The following is an 18,830-nucleotide window of genomic DNA, read 5'->3' on the forward strand; positions in this document are numbered from 1 at the left end:
TATTGGTATGAAAAATTACCTCTTCCTTCAGTGCATGTTTCTTCTGCTCCAAACAGATTTCTTTAGCACGCATCAACTGCAATGTCTCCTTAGAAACTGCATACTGAAGCTTTTCCATACGTTCCACTGCTGCTGTCCATGCTGCCTTACCAAATTTTTTCTGGTCTGCTCGCATTCGATCATACACAGCTAGAGAAGGGAAGAAAAAGCAGACAGCTTTCCAGTCTAGTCTTCAGATCACTAGTGATTCTACTGTAGAGACCATGCACACATTTGTATCCAAAACCATACATAGTTTTCTTATCAGAGAGTAGTCATTCTACAGAGCATTAACCTTCATATCCAAGATGTAAGTATTCTTAGGTTTTGTGTAAATATGCAATTAGCTATTTGTTGATCATTTAATCATTATAATTCCAATTTTTGTTACCCACAGAGGAACCATTCTGAATACACAGTACTTGAACCACACATTCAGAACTCTTGACTTAATAAAAATATCTGGTTAATATTACCATGGGGCCTTAAACTACATCCCAAATTTTCCCTGCTTCTGAAAGCCCCAATCATCAGCTACTAAAGTCTCCATTTTCCCTTGATAACTCTTACAGTGCAATCAGTAAGTTTAACAAAAATCTGCAGAGTAAATTAAGAACTACAATTTAAAACAAAAATTTCAGCTTGACCTCAAATGCGATTCTGTAGGAATACTGAATTAAATTTAAATAAGAACATCTAATTTTTTACCTCAAAATTCAGGTTGCTTTACAAAATTAATTCAAATTAACTAAACAAAGTACAATCATCCCTTAATATGCAGAGATGAATGAGACTCTTTTCAGTAAGAGTTCAGAGTAGCAGTAGTCCCTTTCTTGATTCAGACTTTCTCTTCTTGAGCCCCAGACATCATCTAGGCTGACACACATGAGACTTTCACTATTTTTAATATACAGAACAATCACATTGTTGTAAGGGGCCTCGGGCAAGAATGCACCCAAGGACATAATTTTTGCAACTGTGATGGGTACATCCTGGGGAGGGCAGAGAAACCAACAGAAACCTGTTGAAATCAAGATAAAGAACCCGAGAAACTCTACAAACAGAGCGATGAGCCAAGACAAGACCTTATATGAAAGAAAGACTCAGAGTTCATGGAAAGGACACTAAGAGACACCTCTTCAGCAACCACTAGGGACCACCACAGGCCACCAAAGACCCCCACATGGAAGCCCCTCAGAGACCCTTCCCCAATTTCGGTACGCTTGTGCAATGTATTAACATATGCATTAGATTCCCTGGAAACAGGCAGATACTTCTCGGAAATTACATTAATATTTCTTTCTTTTTTTGTATGTAATGACTGTGCCTTTGTCTTTCGGTATGAACATTAGGTGGAGTGATACCCCATGCATCTAGCGCTGCAATAAAGAGAATGCCTACTTCTTAATGCTACACTGGTGTTAAGAGGTTTATTCCCAATTTTGGTGACAACATGATACTGTACACTTAGCTTTGCAAAGCAAAAGCCATGAGAGTCACAGAACCAAAGGGGTAGCATTCAGTCCCTAGGTACTAGAAGATATTACATGCTGTTCTCATGTGTTTTTCCTCTGTCATCTGTTAATATTTTGGTATGCAAGACCACCCTGTGATCAGCAGGAGGCCAAAAAACCCAAAACAACAAAAAAGGCAAACAATCTGTACACCAAAGGCCTACGGTTGTCAACAGTCTCCAGGCATTTAATTTTTCAGTGTTTTTCCCCACAATCCTGACTGCTGTACATAAACCCAGCATGTAAACAAAATGAAAACTAACTGTAAATATACATTCTCTATCAACTAATGGGGTATTTTACTTGCCTTTGTCATACTAGTAAAGGAAACAAATTGATTAAAGAAATATAGAATTTGTTCCAATTAAATTCATTCCAACATGCTTGAACTGGTTTAGTTACTTTTTCAAAATAAGGTGGTTTTGCGTTATCCTTAACTTGGGTTGTCACTGAAAGGAATCATTTTGCAGTAACCGCTTCTCTTGAGACAGATCTAGCAGTCATGCAGGGAATGACAGGAAACCTACCCATCAAAAAAGATTTTCTCCCAGGGGTACAGCTCATTTATCTGGTTGCACAATCACTATCACCAAGGCAAAGAAACAAACAGGAACCTGCACTCAGGCAGGGAAGAGTGGGACAAGCTCTGTCAGTGGTAGCCCACAGTCAAACTAAAAAAGGTGACATGAAACCACATCCTCAGGTTTGTTTTCCCTAATGAACTGATTATTTAGGTTAAAAAGGTGCAAGGATGAGACTGCAGATGAATATGCAAGTCCTATGACCCAGTTTAACTGCACCAACTCTTTAGTAAAACTGCTGCATTCTTCAAGTATAGAAATGCCAAGGTTATATCCATGAAGATTTCTGAACAACAGAGCAGCTTTCACTGATTAGTTAAACTGAGTCACCGATTAATATTTAGAGCTATGAAAAAAATTACTGAAGAGAGTCCTGGGGAGACAGGAAAAGGTAAACAAACACTTACTAATGGTGGTCTGCCATATCCAGTATAGAAGACAGAATTAATCAGGGACTCTATGCTCCCCAAATCCTTTGCAAATATACAGTACAGCTAATACAATCACATTGAGAAGGTGGTTGTGAAACCATATTTAAAATTTTCTATTCTGCCCACTTCTGATGATGTTCTGAAAAGGCTTATTTATGAAAAATTCAAATAGACACAGAAGAAAAAACAAATGGGAATGACAACTGCATTTTCCTCACGGAGGACCAATGAAAAAAATAAATCAACAGCACAGTACAATACAGAACATGGTAAACATTAAATAAACTTTTAAAGATCTGTTATTTGAAGTATAGGATAGTAGAAAATAACTACCTTTCTGTGCTTTAGCTGTTATTTCAAAGTATTTAACTGTAAGATCTTGAATAGAAAGCACAGCCATGTGGGCTTTTCGCTGCCAATCAGCATCTTCTTTTTGCAGACTCTCAATTCTTCTGGGGCCTAGGTAGTCATTCTCTACCGAGATCTGAAAATAAATCAGTCTATAATCAACAACACAATTAATTGCTGCTATTTTGTCAATGGCAATCAGTTTCAGGGTGGCTAAGAAAGAAAGAAAAAACATAAAGGAGAGAAAACTACCAGAAAATCACCATGGCTTCTATTAAACAGAAAAAACTCTTTGAAGTACTCCTTTCTGTTGAAAAAGTAAATCCACGGTTTCATCATTATTCTTACTGGAAGCACAACAAACTCAAATGTAAATTTGACCTGCCAGTATCTTTTTGTTAAATATCTTATTATCTTCAGATAACAAGCATGCTTCATCCTGGCTTTCTTCCAGCCTGAAATATTCACCTGGGAGGTGATTGTCCCCCTCTACATGGCACTGGTGCGGCCCCACCTCGAGTACTGTGTGCAGTTCTGGGTGCCTCAATATAAGAAGGACATCAAACTATTAGAGTGTGTCCAGAGGAGAGCGACCAAGATGGTGAAAGGTCTCAAGGGCAAGACTTATGACGAGCAGGGGAGGTCACTTGGCTTGTTCAGCTTGGAGAAGAGAAGGCTGAGGGGTGACCTCATTGCAGTCTACAACTTCCTCAAGGGGGGCAGCGGAGGGGGAAGTGCTGATCTCCTCTCTCTGGTGACCAGGGATAGGACACGTGGAAATGGAATGAAACTGTGTCAGGGGAAATTCAGATTGGACATTAGGAAAAGGTTCTTCAATGAGAGGGTGGTCGGTCAGTGGAACAGGCTCCCCAGGGAAGTGGTCACGGCACCAAGCCCGTCAGAGTTTGAGGAGTGTCTGGACAACACTCTTAGTCACATGGCTTAGTTTTAGATAGTCCTGCAAGGAGCAGGGAGACCTTACAGCAGCCTTCCAGTACTTAAAGGGGGCCTTCAGGAAAGATGGGGAGGGACTCTTTATCAGGGAGTGTAGTGATAGGACAAGGGGTAATGGTTTTAAACTGAAGGAGGGTAATTATGTATAAGGCAGAAATTCTTCACTGTGAGGGTGATGAGACACTGGAGCAGGTTGTCCAGAGAAGTTGTGGCTGCCCCCTCCCTGGCAGTGTTCAAGGCCAGGTTGGACGGGGCTTTGAGCAACCTGATCTAGTGGAAGGTGTCCCTGCCCATGGCAGGGGGGTTGGAACTAGGTGATCTCTAAGATCCCTTTCAACCCAAACCATTCTGTGATTCTATGATCTTTATGGGTCCCTTCCAACTTGAGATATTCTATGATTCTATTCTGAAGTAAATGAATGCTCTTTAGTCAGAACGAATTTTTAATTTACATCGGTCAAGATGACACCTCACTAGTATAAACAAAAACCCCCAAACCCAAGTGTTCATAATCTTCCATGTCACCAGATATTTTAACCTGAAGTTCTAACGCCTCAAATATTCATCTTCATTTCACAAAGATTCAATCTGGTCTCAAAGAGCCATTCCACTCTAGAAAAACCTACTGTCTGTACTTTAAAATTGACTGTTCAGGATCTACCTCTGCATATTCATTTAGCCCATCTCTTAGAGGGCTGATTTTTAAAAGTAAAAATATATAGATGCCTTCTATGTAATTGTTAATTTCTTGGAAAATGTTTAAAGTAGTTTAATAAGGTATTTTAATCTACTTCTTATATATTTCCAAAACCCTTAGAAAGGCAACAGGTAATAAAAAAACCCACAACCCACAACCAAAAAACAAAGAAAAAAGTGAACAAATGATAAGTGAATAATACTTTTACTAGATAGGTTGTAATATGTAATTTGATGAAGCACATATGTACGGTGATTTCCATATGGAATGTTTATGAATGGACAGACAAGAATTTCCAAATAAATGTCAAACTGTATGTATGTACCGGTGAACAATGACTGGTGAAGTTAACGCTTTCCATTTATGCAGAACTCCAAAACAGCAAGTTGCTTTGAGAAGCAGGATAAAAATAATACAGTTAAAAGTCTTCCTTTTTGTGGTGGTTTAATCCCTGCCGGGGTCTGAGACCACATGGCCGCTGCCCCTCCCCCACAAAGGGAGTGAAATACAAAGCCCAGGGGCTGAGATAAGGAAAGGTTTCATACAACAGTGCAACAGCGACAAAACAAACAACAACAATAACAGTAACAGTGATAACAATGAACAGAGCAAGATATCTACCAATACAGCAGTGGGAACAGAGCAATGGCATAACACACGTGTTAACCGACTCTCTCGGGCTAATGGTGCCAGGATGTGACGTCCGCATGGTATCTGAATAACCCGGCTAGAGCTCCCCCCCCACTGCTGGGGAAACTTAACCCTATCCTGGTTAAACCAGGACATAATCCACCCCTTTATTCTATACCATGTGCGTCACATCCAGCTGCCATTCAGCAATTAGCATTAACAAAGAAAAATTAACAAAAGCACAGTATAACTCACGGTGTGTTCTCACCCACAATCAAGTCCCCTTGTGGCACGCATCGGACCTCTCCATCCTTCTGCATCACCCACCAGGTGCACCCAGGTCCTTGAGCAAAAACAATCCCGTGGATGGGTTTGCCTTTGCCCGGCGCAGGACTAACCCAGACCATTTTTCCCAGCAGGTCCCTCATGCGCACCACAGGGACTCTATCCCCGTCCACAACACGTGGAAGTTTTGACTGAGCCGGGCCAGCTCGATTGGCAGATCCTCTTGTGTTCACTAACCAAGTGGCCTTTGTCAGATGTGTGTCCCAGTGTTTGAAGGTTCCACCCCCCATTGCTCTCAATGTAGTTTTTAACAGTCCATTGTAGCGCTCGATCTTCCCGGAGGCTGGTGCGTGGTAGGGGATGTGGTAGACCCACTCGATGCCGTGTTCTTCTGCCCAGGCATCTATGAGGTTAGTTCGGAAGTGAGTCCCATTGTCCGACTCAATCCTCTCTGGGGTGCCGTGTCGCCACAGAACTCGCTCTTCAAGGCCCAGGATGGTATTCCGGGCGGTGGCGTGGGACACTGGATAAGTTTCAAGCCACCCAGTGGTTGCTTCCACCATTGTGAGCACGTGGCGCTTGCCTCGGCGGGTCTGTGGCAGTGTGATGTAGTCGATCTGCCAGGCCTCTCCATATTTATATTTCAGCCATCGATCTTCATTCCGCTGGGGCTTCACCCGTTTGGCTTGTTTGATTGCAGCACACGTCTCGCATCCGTGGATGATCTCTGCGATGGTGTCAATGGTGAGGTCCACCCCTCGATCTCGAGCCCACCTGTATGTTGCATCTCTGCCTTGGTGGCCCGAGGTCTCATGGGCCCACCGGGCTATGAACAGTTCACCTTTACACTGCCAGTCCAAGTCTACCTGAGCCACTCTGATCTTAGCAGCTTGGTCCGCCTGCTGGTTATGTTGATGTTCATCAGTGGCCCGACTCTTGGGTATATGGGCGTCCATGTGGCGCACCTTCATAACGAGGTTCTCCACCCGGGCTGCAATGTCCTGCCATACTTCAGTGGCACAGATGGGTCTGCCCTTGCGTTGCCAGTTGTTCTGTTTCCATTGCTGCAACCACATCCACAGGGCACTTGCCATCACCCACGAGTCAGTGTAGAGATAGAGCCTCGGCCACTTTTCTCGCTCAGCAATCTCCAAAGCCAATTGGATGGCTTTCACCTCTGCGAATTGGCTCGATTCACCTTGTCCCTCAACAGCTTCAGTGGTTCGTCGTGTGGGATGCCACACCGCAGCCTTCCATCGTCGATGTTTTCCCACAATGCGACAAGACCCATCAGTGAACAGGGCATATCACTTCTTCTCTTCTGCTAGCTTGTTATATGGTGGGGCCTCCTCAGCACGTTTCACCTCTTGTTCTGGTGACATCCCAGAATCTTTGCTCTCTGGCCAGTTCATGATCATTTCCACTAATGGTCGAGGTTCCCTATTCGAGCCCGTTGTGTTATCAACGCAACCCATTTACTCCACGTGGCATCTGTTGCATGATGTGTGGAGGGAGCCTTTCCTTTGAACATCCATCCCAGCACCGGCAGTCGAGGTGCCAGGAGGAGCTGTGTCTCAGTGCCGACCACTTCTGAGGCAGCTCGAATTCCTTCATACGCTGCCAGTATCTCCTTCTCAGTCAGGGTATAGTTAGCTTCAGAGCCTTTGTATCCCCAGCTCCAAAAGCCTAGAGGTCGGCCTCGGGATTCCCCATCTGCTCTCTGCCAAAGGCTCCAGGAAGGGCCATTCTCCCCGGCTGCGGTGTAGAGCACGTTCTTAATCTCCTGCCCTGTCCGGACTGGCCCGAGAGCCACTGCCTGGGTAATCTCCTGCTTAATTTGTTCAAAGGCTTGTTGTTGCTCTGGGCCCCATTTAAAATCGTTCTTCTTGCGGGTTACGTGGTAGAGAGGGCTCACAATCAGGCTGTAGTTTGGGATGTGCATCCTCCAGAACCCCACAGCGCCCAGAAAAGACTGAGTCTCCTTTTTGGTGGTTGGTGGGGCCATGGCTGTTATCTTGTTTATCACCTCCATTGGGATGTGGCGACGCCCATCTTGCCATTTTATTCCTAGGAACTGAATCTCCCTTCCAGGCCCCTTAACTTTCTGTCGCTTGATGGCAAAACCAGCCTTCAGGAGGATTTCAATTACCTTCTTTCCTTTCTCAAAGACTTCCTCAGCTGTGTCCCCCCATACAATGATATCATCAATGAAGTGCAGGTGTTCTGGAGCCCCACCTTTCTCCAGTGCAGTATGGACCAGTCTATGGCAAATGGTGGAGCTGTGTTTCCACCCCTGGGGCAATCGATTCCAGGTGTACTGGATACCCCTCCAAGTGAACGCAAACTGTGGCCTGCACTCTGGTGCTATTGGGATGGAGAAGAACGCGTTAGCGATGTCAATCGTGGCGTACCACTTGGCTGCCTTCGACTCCAGCTCATACTGGAGCTCTAGCATGTCCGGCACTGCAGCACTCATCGCTGGCGTAACTTCATTCAGGCCACGGTAGTCCACGGTCAGTCTCCATTCACCATTAGGTTTTCTCACTGGCCATATAGGGCTGTTGAAAGGTGAGTGAGTCTTGCTGATCACCTTCTGGCTTTCTAGTCGACGGATCAGCTGATGGATGGGGACCAGGGAATCTCGGTTAGTACGGTACTGCCGCCGGTGCACCGTCTTGGTGGCAATTGGCACTCGCTGCTCTTCAACCTTAAGCGACCCCACCACCGAGGGGTCCTCTGAGAGGCCGGGTAAGGTGGACAATTGCTCAACCTCCTCCAGGGCAGCTATACCAAAGGCCCACCGGTACCCTTTTGGGTCTTTAAAGTACCCTCTCCTGAGGTAATCTATACCTAGGATGCACGGGGCATCTGGGCCAGTCACAATGGGGTGCTTATGCCAGTCCTTCCCAGTTAAGCTTACTTCAGCTTCTAATAGGGTCAGCTGTTGGGACCCCCCTGTCACTCCGGAGATGCAGATGGATTCGACCCCACTGTGGCTTGATGGCATCAGGGTGCACTGTGCGCCAGTGTCTACCAAGGCCTTATATTCTTGTGGTTCTGATGTGCCAGGCCATCGGATCCACACCTTCCAGTAAATCCGATTATCCCTTTCCTCCACCTGGCTGGAGGCAGGGCCCCTCTAATCCTGCTCACCATCACTCACTTGATCTAAGAGTGACTCCTGCAGGAATGACTTCCTGGTCCCCTCAAGAGGGTCAAGCATACTGTTGGCCATTCTATTCTGTCTGGGGGATTTCCGACTGGACACTGGAGCTGCATCTCCCTTGGAAGACTCCCCTTTCATGGTGGTCTTCCCTTTCAGTTGCTGTACTCGTGCAGCTAGGGCGGGAGTGGGCTGTCCACGCCACCTCCTCATGTTTTCCCCATGGTCGCGGAGGAAGAACCACAGGGTGCCCCGTGGTGTGTGTCTTCCACTGCCCTTCTCTTGGGTAGGGAAACGCCTGCTTCTAATGGCTGAGACATCGGCCCGTGCAGGCGGAACATAGGACATGTCCTGTTCCACTTTCTGGAGCCTCTGAGACAGTTCCTCTACGGCTGAAACCAAAGCATGTTGGGAGGAAGGGACACTTCCCTCATAGTGCGGGAGCTGGATAATCACTTCATCTACTGTCTGAGTCTGGGTGTCTCGCCACCAGGACTCTACTGCTAATGCTTTGGAATGTGCCTCTGGTCCACTTTGCAGGAACTTCCGCCACATCAGCTGTGTGCAGGGGGCCTGATCTGGATCCATTGGTGACCGCTCATCATTCAGATCACCATAGACCATGTCAAACACAGCCATTTCCCTGAGGTTTTGGATGCCTTTCTCCATGTCGGTCCACTTGCCTAACCGACATAGAGCATCATCCTTGTAGGGGTACCTCTCCCTCACAGCGAGCAGGAGTCGCCTCCAAAGGCTGAGGGTTTGAGCCTGTTTCCCTATTGCCTTGTCAATACCAGCCTGCTTGGCTAAAGGTCCCAGCTGCTTGGCCTCTCTCCCCTCCAATTCCAAACCAGCAGCTCCACTATCCCAGCATCGGAGCAGCCAGGTGCAAATTTGCTCGCCTGGAATGCGGCCGAAATCCTTCCGCATATCTCACAACTCACTGAGGGATAGAGATCGGATGGTTACCTCCGGCTCTTCCTCCTGTTCTCGTGATGGGCCTGGTTCATCATCACCCTGTGCACTGCGAGGGGATTTTTTGGTATATTTGGTTTTCCGTATCAGGGCAACTGATACTGGCACTGCCTGTCCCCCTGGCCCAGCTGCTGTGCTGGTGGAGGCGACTGGTACTGGCACTGCTTGTCCCTCTGGCCCAGCTGCTGTGCTGGTGGAGGTGACCGGTACTGGCGCTGCCTGTCCCCCTGGCCCAGCTGCTGTACCAGCAGGTTCACTTTCAGACCCTGCAGCCCTTTCTCCCCCTTGAGGGCAGTGATCAGTGTTAAGGGCGATGCGGTAAGCATGGGCAAGCCCCCAGCACATCGCAGCGAGCTGCATCTCCCAGGGTTTGTCAGATTGGCAGCACACCTTTTCCAAACACTCCACCAGTTTATCAGGACTCTGCACTTGTTCAGGAGTGAAATCCCAAAGCACTGGGGGTGACCACTGACTCAGGTACTTGCCCATCTTCTCCCACACACCTTGCCATTTATAACTATCTGCCCTCAGGGCAGGTTTCCGGGTGGTGCTATTGTTGGAGAAGTACCGCATGGCCCAAAACAAGATCTGGCAGACACTCAGAAAGCACAGAGCCGCAAGCACACTGGCCTGGGTGCTCCAGGGATAGCTGAAACTCTCAAAAACCGAGAGGATCTCTTCCCCTGGCTCACCCATAGAGGGGGTGAGACCCCAAACAAAAGCCCAGGCAGCAAACAGGTACCGGTTCACCCCCACAGGCAGTGATACAAGCACATTTTAAGCAGTCTGCAGCCAGTACAGCAAAACAAGACCGTTGACACATTTTCCACCGAGAACAAACACCAGCACTAGGAGCACAGAGTGGAGATGAGGATTAATGCAGCCCCACCTCGCAAGCAAATTGGTCAGCTTTGCAAACGTTTCTTATCAAATACAAATAAAAACAGAAAAATTACACCTAACAGATGGCTCTAACACACCTTCTCCTTTTGTCCTTATCTCAGCCCTCTCAGCCCCACGTTGGGCGCCAAAAGTTGTGATGGTTTAGCCCCTGCCGGGGTCTGAGACCACACGGCCGCTGTCCCTCCCCCACAAAGGGAGTGAAATACAAAGCCCAAGACTGAGATAAGGAAAGGTTTAATACAACAGTGCAATAGCAACACAACAAACAACAACAATAACAGTAACAGTAGTAGCAATGAACAGAGCAAGATATCTACCAATACAGCAGTGAGAGCAGAGAAAATCGCATAACACACGCGCTCACCGATTCTCCCGGTCCACAATATGGTGCCAGGATGTGATGTCTGCATGGTATCTGAATAACCCGGGTAGAGCTTCCCCACCACTGCTGGGGAAACTTAACCCTATCCTGGCTAAGCCAGAACACTTTTCTATTCCTTGGTAAAGATGAGGTAATTTGATACTGTAATTGACATAGGATCACTGAGTAATGTGAGCAACATTCTTGTTAGCCATCATTTCTAAGAGAATAAGAAGCTTCAAAGTAACATTTCTTCATAAATTTTTGCCTGACAAAACATTATTCACACACAGTGCGAGCTAGAGAGATTTATGAAGGCACAATGGAATTGTATCTTCATTCTCTAGAGCAAATATTTACAAGTTAAAAAAAAAAAAAGGCAAGCACCTTTTCATTAACTGCAATCCCATGTATGTCATCCATATAGTCATTTATGCTGAGGGTATTCATATGGCAAGGCACAGAAAACCCAAGAAGCCTTTGTTTTAGCAGTAACCATACAATTATGCATATTTATGTGCGACCTTAAGCAGATGATCAGTCCTGCAAAGCTTTAGGAACTGGGAAAACAGGAAGAAGATGGAGCTGTAAATGGTTATGAGGATGGACCAGTTCAAGGTGATACAGTTACTGATGAGTACCTTCCCTTTCCCTTTATGCATCTGTTCATGTACACATTCACATTTAAAAGATACTGAGCAGCATACTCCACAAATGACTACTGTCTGGAAGGAGGTCCCCAAGTAAGTTGCATTAACAAGAACAGACCAACATCATGCCTTGAAGCTGCAGCAATAGTGGCATGCTTAACAAAAGCCTGAACAGAGCCCCAGAAAGATACACAGGACAGAAGTATTTCCCTAGCGCTGCTTGAGCTGACCTGTCCTGATGCTTAGCAGTCTTATAGCCTATACCTACACAGCTTGTTATCTAGCAAGACAGTCAAACTCTTAGAATTATTGACCATGAACATGAATAGATAAGGATTCTTCTTGAAGTGTCTTGTAGTACAAGCAAAAGACCAAAGCACATCAAATGTTCATGATATGCAAGGACAATACAGAGGGACACTTCGGCCTTTGTATTCTGCAGCTTGGATAAGGCGCACACACACACACAATGTTAACTTCCTGACTCTGAAGCCATTAAATGACAAAGGAAGGAGCAGGCTCTCATTGTTTCAAAGGGACATCCATTCGATAAGTGAAGACAGAATCTAAGCACCAGCGGGGAACAGTCTTTGATGGGTGAAAAACCCCAGCTGCTTCCTTAAGAAAGGTGGCCAGGTAGGAGCTGATGATGAGCCTTAAAAGTGAAAAGCTTGTTTCCTTCACATCTGACAAGTAGCCTAGGTTAACAGGAAAAGAACCTGGACCATAAAGAAATGCTAAGTTTAGTCCTTATTGCTATTGTTTAGGATATCCATGACAGGAGACCAGAGTACACTACTTATCCCAACAATCATTTAACAGATATGCAAGCCAGAGGCAACTGAGGTTCAAGGTGACAAATTCAGAATGAGAAAGTTCAAGAATAAGGGACAGGAGTCCTGGAAATCAAGAGCCACAAATGCTCAGAAGATCCAGGCTCCTGCGCTGATGCCTGGAGTAAGAGTCTTCAGCCACAGAGATCTTTGTCACTCTTTGGATAGTCTAGTTAAGTTCAGCATAACACACTGTGGCCACTTGCTGCCAGCAGAAGGCATCTCAGACCACTCATGGGGCAGTAGGAGTCAAATGAATCAAACAAAATTCAGGGAAGTTAACTGTTTATCAGCATGCCAGAAGCTTGGCATTGTGTATTACAAATATAAATAGTCTTACCTAGAGCAGCCAGAGATATTCACATGCAAGAGGAAGGAAAGCAGTCAAGTTACCTTCATATTGTACTTCATGAGAAGATCTCATTTTGTGGAAAGCAGACTGTCAGGAGACTCCAGAAAGGTATTCAATGAATACACGCTGCACTGTGTTCTTAAAGGCAGGTCCTTGCTTCCCATCTTTGTTTCTATTAGGTCAGTGACTTTCTGAGTGGCAGCAAATCACTTTGGTACCCTGGAAGTTGCAAACCACTCAGAAAGTCACTGACCTAATAGAACAGAATAGACTGCAACTTCCAAGGTACCGAAGTGGTGTTTCTGCCCAAGCTCAAGGCTTCCTTTTCTGGGCTTGCCTGACATATACACTCCATGGCCTCTGAGAGCCTCTCCATTGACCTGAACATGCTCCAGTGCTCCCCAGGGGAAAAGCAATCTCTTCCCATCCAGCCAATGTATTCCACCTGATTCAATTTCTCCATCAAGGAATGTAACAAAGAAAAATTGAGTTATTAAAAAAAAAACCAACAAAAAAAACCAGTGTAAAAGAAAATGCTGCTAGCAACCTTTCCAAAAGTAATATAATTCTTCATAATCTAAGCTCAATAACTGTGATAAAAGAAAAGATAGAGGGCATGCAAACAGCCACTTTTGGCCATGCACCTGGCACACTCTGGGGAAACATGGGGGAAAAAAAACCACAGAAAAAACAGATAGCCATAAGGTGAATGTAAATACTGACAATTACCAATCACTTGAGAGAAGAATTATCGGTTTTCAAGTGCAACCTACTTAGAAAATTATTATAATCTCTCAGTCATTAACGAAATTTATGCCTATCATCCTTCCAGGGCAGTACAGACAATCACCAGAGAGAAACAGATGAACCACTGAGACATAGTGGTAAAATATACATGGTCACCCTTGCCAAATGGCTGGCTGAGCATTATGTCCCAGTGCCTTCATTTACACTATCCTTCCATGACAGTGGATTCTGCTTAGCCCAGTACAGTGCCACTACAGCAAATATATACAAATATATACTAAGTCATAATATTCAGTTTAAATAATATCATTTGGGTATATTTATATAGGAGATATAAATTATTTAGAGTTGTATCTTATCATAGGAACAAGAAAGTAAGCCTATGGAAAAAAACAAAGTAGTTGAATTAAAGAGAAGACCACAGCTGCAATAAGGAGAAAAGTTGGGGAGGAAAGAGAGAGAACCCACCTCTGAAGGTTGCAGCTTATGAAGAACATACGGCAGCTTGCCTCCCCACCTACACCACCTTCATGAAACAGAGGAAGAGACCAGTCTCTCAAACCTACAATTTATCCTAGCTGAGAATTTGAAGAGGAAAAGCAAAACAGATGTGGACCATTAAATAGCAACATGAACAGGCTCGTGAGTTTTGAAGACTTTGTTTTCTATATTCTCTTCAATAATTAATCACCTTTAATAAATATATCTGAAGACAATAACTCTCATTATGGAAATAAAGTTCTTACGTGCTTCTACATTCCATTACAATTTGCAATGCATGCATAACATGTTTATGCCTTATTTTGTTCACTGCGTACTTTTATGATGCCAGCACCTTTTATTTTTATAGTCCATAAAAGAGCATAGGTCATTTTATAAACTAAACAGAAACATATTATTAGAATGACTATTGTCCACATTAGACATGATAAAGAAAAGGCACCAGAAAACTTAAATGGACAGAGGGAGGAAAGAAACCTAAGAAGTGCTGACATCTAAATGATACTTCTTTTAAACATACGTATCTACTTTCAAATCAGTAAAAAATTATTTTAGTTAAAAATTAAGAAACTCTGATATAGTTGACATTTTTTCTAACCTAAAAGGCTTTTCAGTTCCCTAACATTTTCTCACTCTCACTTCTTGGTCTGGAAGTTTCTCACTTAGACTTGAATTTCTGGAGAAAGTGTGATCTAACAGAAAAACCTCTCATCTCACAACTAGATCGCATAGCCAAATCTACAGTTTCCCTTCTAGTAATCATTTTCTCAAAAAGCCCATTCCAGCTAGTTATTCCTAAAAAATCTCCTATATTCTCCTTGAGAAGAAACCAAGCCTCATGGTAAAATTAGCTAAGATTAAATTATTTTTTCTGTGTGTGAAGATGAGACTCACCTTTGAAGACTTTCATGTTTTGCAAGATTTACTTCAGATAATGCTTTGAAACTAAGAAAATTATGACAGCTTCCACAAAAAGTGGTTGTTCGAAAGCACACAAGAAGAGGAAGAAACAGCAGAAGCCATTAATTTCAACATATCATGTAAACATCTATTTCCATCAGCTATTTCTTCACAGTAACAGAACATAAAAGAACACAGTTCTATAGCATATAGATATGTTTCCAAAAGAAAACCAATTTGTTCTTCAGAGGAAACAAACTGAAAGGAGGTCCCTAGTCTAGCCTGTGAGCAAGTGAGAATGAATCAGAGAGGCAAGATTCTTCAACTGGAGCACAGAAACGTTCTTCTCTGGAAAAGTTCAGATTGTTGTTATGCTGAATTTTGATGAGAATAAAGTAAGCTTACTGTGAGAAGACATGAGAAACAGGCCTGCAACTACAGGATTTTTCTTAAGTTTTATATAGAATCATAGAATAGTTTGGGTTGGAAGGGACCTTAAAGATCATCTAGTTCCAACCCCCCTGCCATGGGCAGAGACACCTTCCACTAGATCAGGTTGCTCAAAGCCCCGTCCAACCTGGCCTTGAACACTGCCAGGGAGGGGGCAGCCACAGCTTCTCTGGGCAACCTGTGCCAGTCTCTCACCACCCTCACAGTAAAGAATTTCTTCCTTATAACCAATCTGAATTTACCCTCCTTCAGTTTAAAACCATTACCCCTTGTCCTATCACTACACTTCCTGACAAAGAGTCCCTCCCCTGTACTGGGTACTGGGTACTGCGCTGTACTGGGGCCTGGCCTGTGCTTATCGAGCTGCAGTTCAGTGCTCTCAAAGGACTGTGGTGGAGATGGGAACTCAAACAATAACAACAACAGCAGAGATTGCCCCAGTAGTAAAAAAGAAACAGTGGACAAGGAGAACAACAGGCCCATACCCTCGATTAATAAGGGACGAGAAAGAAGAGGAAGAAGCGGGTCCTTCAGCAAAGGGGTCAGAAGAGGGAATAACAGAACTCAAACAGGAGGCAGAAACTACCCGGTCCCTGACGTCATCAGAACTGCGAGATCTGCGGAAAGACTATAGCCGCCAGCCGGGTGAGCGGATTGCTGCCTGGCTGCTTCGATGCTGGGATAATGGGGCTGATGCTCAGCAGCTGGAAGGTAAGGAAGCCCAACAGCTGGGTTCCCTTGCTAGAAATCGAGGAATTGAAAGGGGAATTGGAAAAGAGACAGGAATTTGCAGTCTGTGGAGACGGCTCCTTTCAAGTGTTAAAGCAAGATATCCTTTCAAGGAAGATCTTACGGACAACTCCCCAGGGAAGTGGGCTACTGCGGATGAAGGTGTCCAGTACCTGAGAGAATTAGCAGTGCTGGAAGTCATCTATAGTGATCCAGATAATGATGAAGCCCCTAAAAATCCAGAGGATGTCCTGTGCACACGGGCCATGTGGAGGAAGGTGATTAAAGGTGCGCCATCCTCGTATTCTGCCGGCTTGGCTGCGATGTACTACCCAGAAATGGATGTGGGAGAAGGACTAAGATGTACGCCAACTGTGGAGGCAGTCTCTTCCTGGCTTCAGAACTTTGAAGAGAGTCTTGGTACCTCCTCATCTCTACGGGCGAGTGCCTTAGATGTCAGGAGCACCCCAAGAAATCAGTCCTCTTCCACCCCAGTCAGAGGGAAAGGAAACCCCAGGCGCATGACACGTGGCGAACTTTGGTTCTTCCTGCGTGACCAGGGGGAGGACTTGAAGTGCTAAGGCTTGGACAATAGGCCCAAGCCAGAGTTGACCTATATATGAATCCTGTATATTTTATAACTGATAACCATTGTGCTAATAGGTATTATACTAAGTTATAGCAAACCACCTAGTCTGATGTAAAAGGTGGGAGTATTGAAGCCTGAGCAACAGGCCCTGAACCAAAACTGCTAACCCACTATGTAGTCATTAATGAACTATGCATAGAAGATGTAGCTTAAAACATCATAAAACATGTCTATCTTGAATGTATCCTTCTTTGTGTGTGTGAGCAAGATAACAGGGCCACAGAGGCAGTTGTCTGGCCCTGTGACCAGATGTGTGACCTTGCTCATAAATCAACTAGATAAGCAGGGAAACTCCCTTAGCTTTTCCCTTGAGCCCTGGCCAGGCTCTGGGGGGAACCTAACGTGAGATGGAAACCAGATATTTCCGCTTAAAACAAAGGTGCCAGCTATTCTGGCTTGTCGATCTCTGGTATATAAGGCTGGGCCCGTTCACAGCGACTTTGGAAGCCTCACCTACGGGTGGATGCACCGCGTAGGATTTCCCACTTGCCGGGACAGGCTCTCCAAATCCTCGCTGTAACCGGGGCTGCCCAGCGACTGCGGGTCTGGATGATGGTAAAGTATGCAAGTGGTGATGGATCTTTCTTAATCACTATTCTCTCTCTCTCTTGTAGTAATGATTTGATGCATTATCCTGTATTTCCCTATTTGTTTAAGTGCACTGTTCTGTCTTTTCCTACTGTATGTTTTTGTATTATTCTGTTATATTATTTAGTTATTTCTAGTAAAATACACCTGCTCTTTTCACTCTGGTGTCTGAGTTTAATTGATATCCCTGATCAGCAAAACAGGACTAAACTTATGTTTTCTTTGAATTTTTCATACTTTGCAAAAACATTTTTTTATACCAAAAGTATAAATATTCCCAGAATCACCTAGGATGGAAAAGACCTTGAAGATCATCTAGTCCAACCATTAACCTAACATTGACAGTTCCCAACTACACCATATCCCTCAGCGCTATGTCAACCCTACTCTTAAACACCTCCAGGGATGGGGACTCCACCACCTCCCTGGGCAGCCCATTCCAACACCTAACAACCCGTTCTGTAAAGAAATGCTTCCTAATATCCAGTCTAAACCTTCCCTGGTGCAACTTGAGGCCATTTCCTCTTGTCCTATCACTTGTTACTTGGTTAAAGAGACTCATCCCCAGCTCTCTGCAACCTCCTTGCAGGTAGCTGTAGAGGGCGATGAGGTCTCCCCTCAGCCTCCTCTTCTCCAGACTAAACAACCCCAGTTCCCTCAGCTGCTCCTCGTACGACATGTGCTCCAGACCCTTCACCAGCTTCGTTGCCCTTCTCTGGACACGCTCGAGTAATTCAATGTCCTTTTTGTAGTGAGGGGCCCAAAACTGAACACAGTCATCGAGGTGCAGCCTCACCAGTGCCGAGTACAGGGGCAAGATCACTTCCCTGTCCCTGCTGGCCACGCTATTGCTGATACAAGCCAGGATGGCATTGGCCTTCTTGGCCACCTGGGCACACTGCTGGCTCATGTTCAGCCGGCTGTCAATCAACACCGCCAGGTCCCTCTCTGACTGGCAGCTCTCCAGCCACTCCTCCCCAAGCCTGTAGCTCTGCTGGGGGTTGTTGTGGCCCAAGTGCAGCACCCGGCATTTGGCCTTATTGAAACTCCTACAGTTGGCCTTAGCCCATCGCTCCAGCCTGTCCAGGTCTCTCTGCAGAGCCTCCCTACCCTCGAGCAGATCAACACTCCCACCCAACTGGGTGTCGTCTGTAAACTTACTGAGGGTGCACTCGATCCCCTTGTCTAGATCATCAATAAAGATGTTGAACAGGAGTGGCCCCAAAACCGAGCCCTGGGGGACACCACTCGTGATCGGCTGCCAACTGGATTTAACTCCGTTCACCACAACTCTTTGGGCCCGGCCATCCAGCCAGTTTTTTACCCAGCAAAGCGTGCGATCATCCAAGCCTCGAGCAGCCAGTTTCGCCAGGAGAATGCTGTGGGAAACGGTGTCAAAGGCCTTACTAAAGTCAAGGCAGACAACATCCACAGCCTTTCCCTCATCTAATAAGCAGGTCACCCTGTCGTAGAAGGAGATCAGGTTTGTCAAGCAGGACCTGCCTTTCATAAACCCATGCTGACTGGGCCTGATCATCTGGTTGTCCCGC

The 18,830-nt window shown here is 45.3% G+C and overlaps 1 protein-coding gene across 3 annotated transcripts in view; it reads right to left on the reverse strand.

The window, feature by feature from the left end:
* Positions 1-18,830, reverse strand: part of LOC141917856 (junction-mediating and -regulatory protein-like) — a 97,409-nt gene that overhangs the window by 41,034 nt on the left and 37,545 nt on the right. For 2 of the 3 annotated variants that reach the window (XR_012621481.1, XM_074811450.1), the window contains exons 3-4: positions 2,899-3,049; positions 20-189 (exon numbers count right to left, since the gene is read on the reverse strand). The exons of the other annotated variant lie outside the window; for it this stretch is intronic. Coding sequence is in view for 1 of the 2 variants with exons in the window: in XM_074811450.1 (XP_074667551.1) it covers positions 20-189; positions 2,899-3,049 (321 nt within the window). In the remaining variant the exon portion in view is untranslated. The remainder of the gene's footprint in view (positions 1-19; positions 190-2,898; positions 3,050-18,830) is intronic. 3 annotated transcript variants of the gene reach the window in all.

This window comes from Strix aluco, chromosome W, assembly GCF_031877795.1.
Source record: "Strix aluco isolate bStrAlu1 chromosome W, bStrAlu1.hap1, whole genome shotgun sequence".
Classification (NCBI taxonomy): Eukaryota; Metazoa; Chordata; class Aves; order Strigiformes; family Strigidae; genus Strix; species Strix aluco.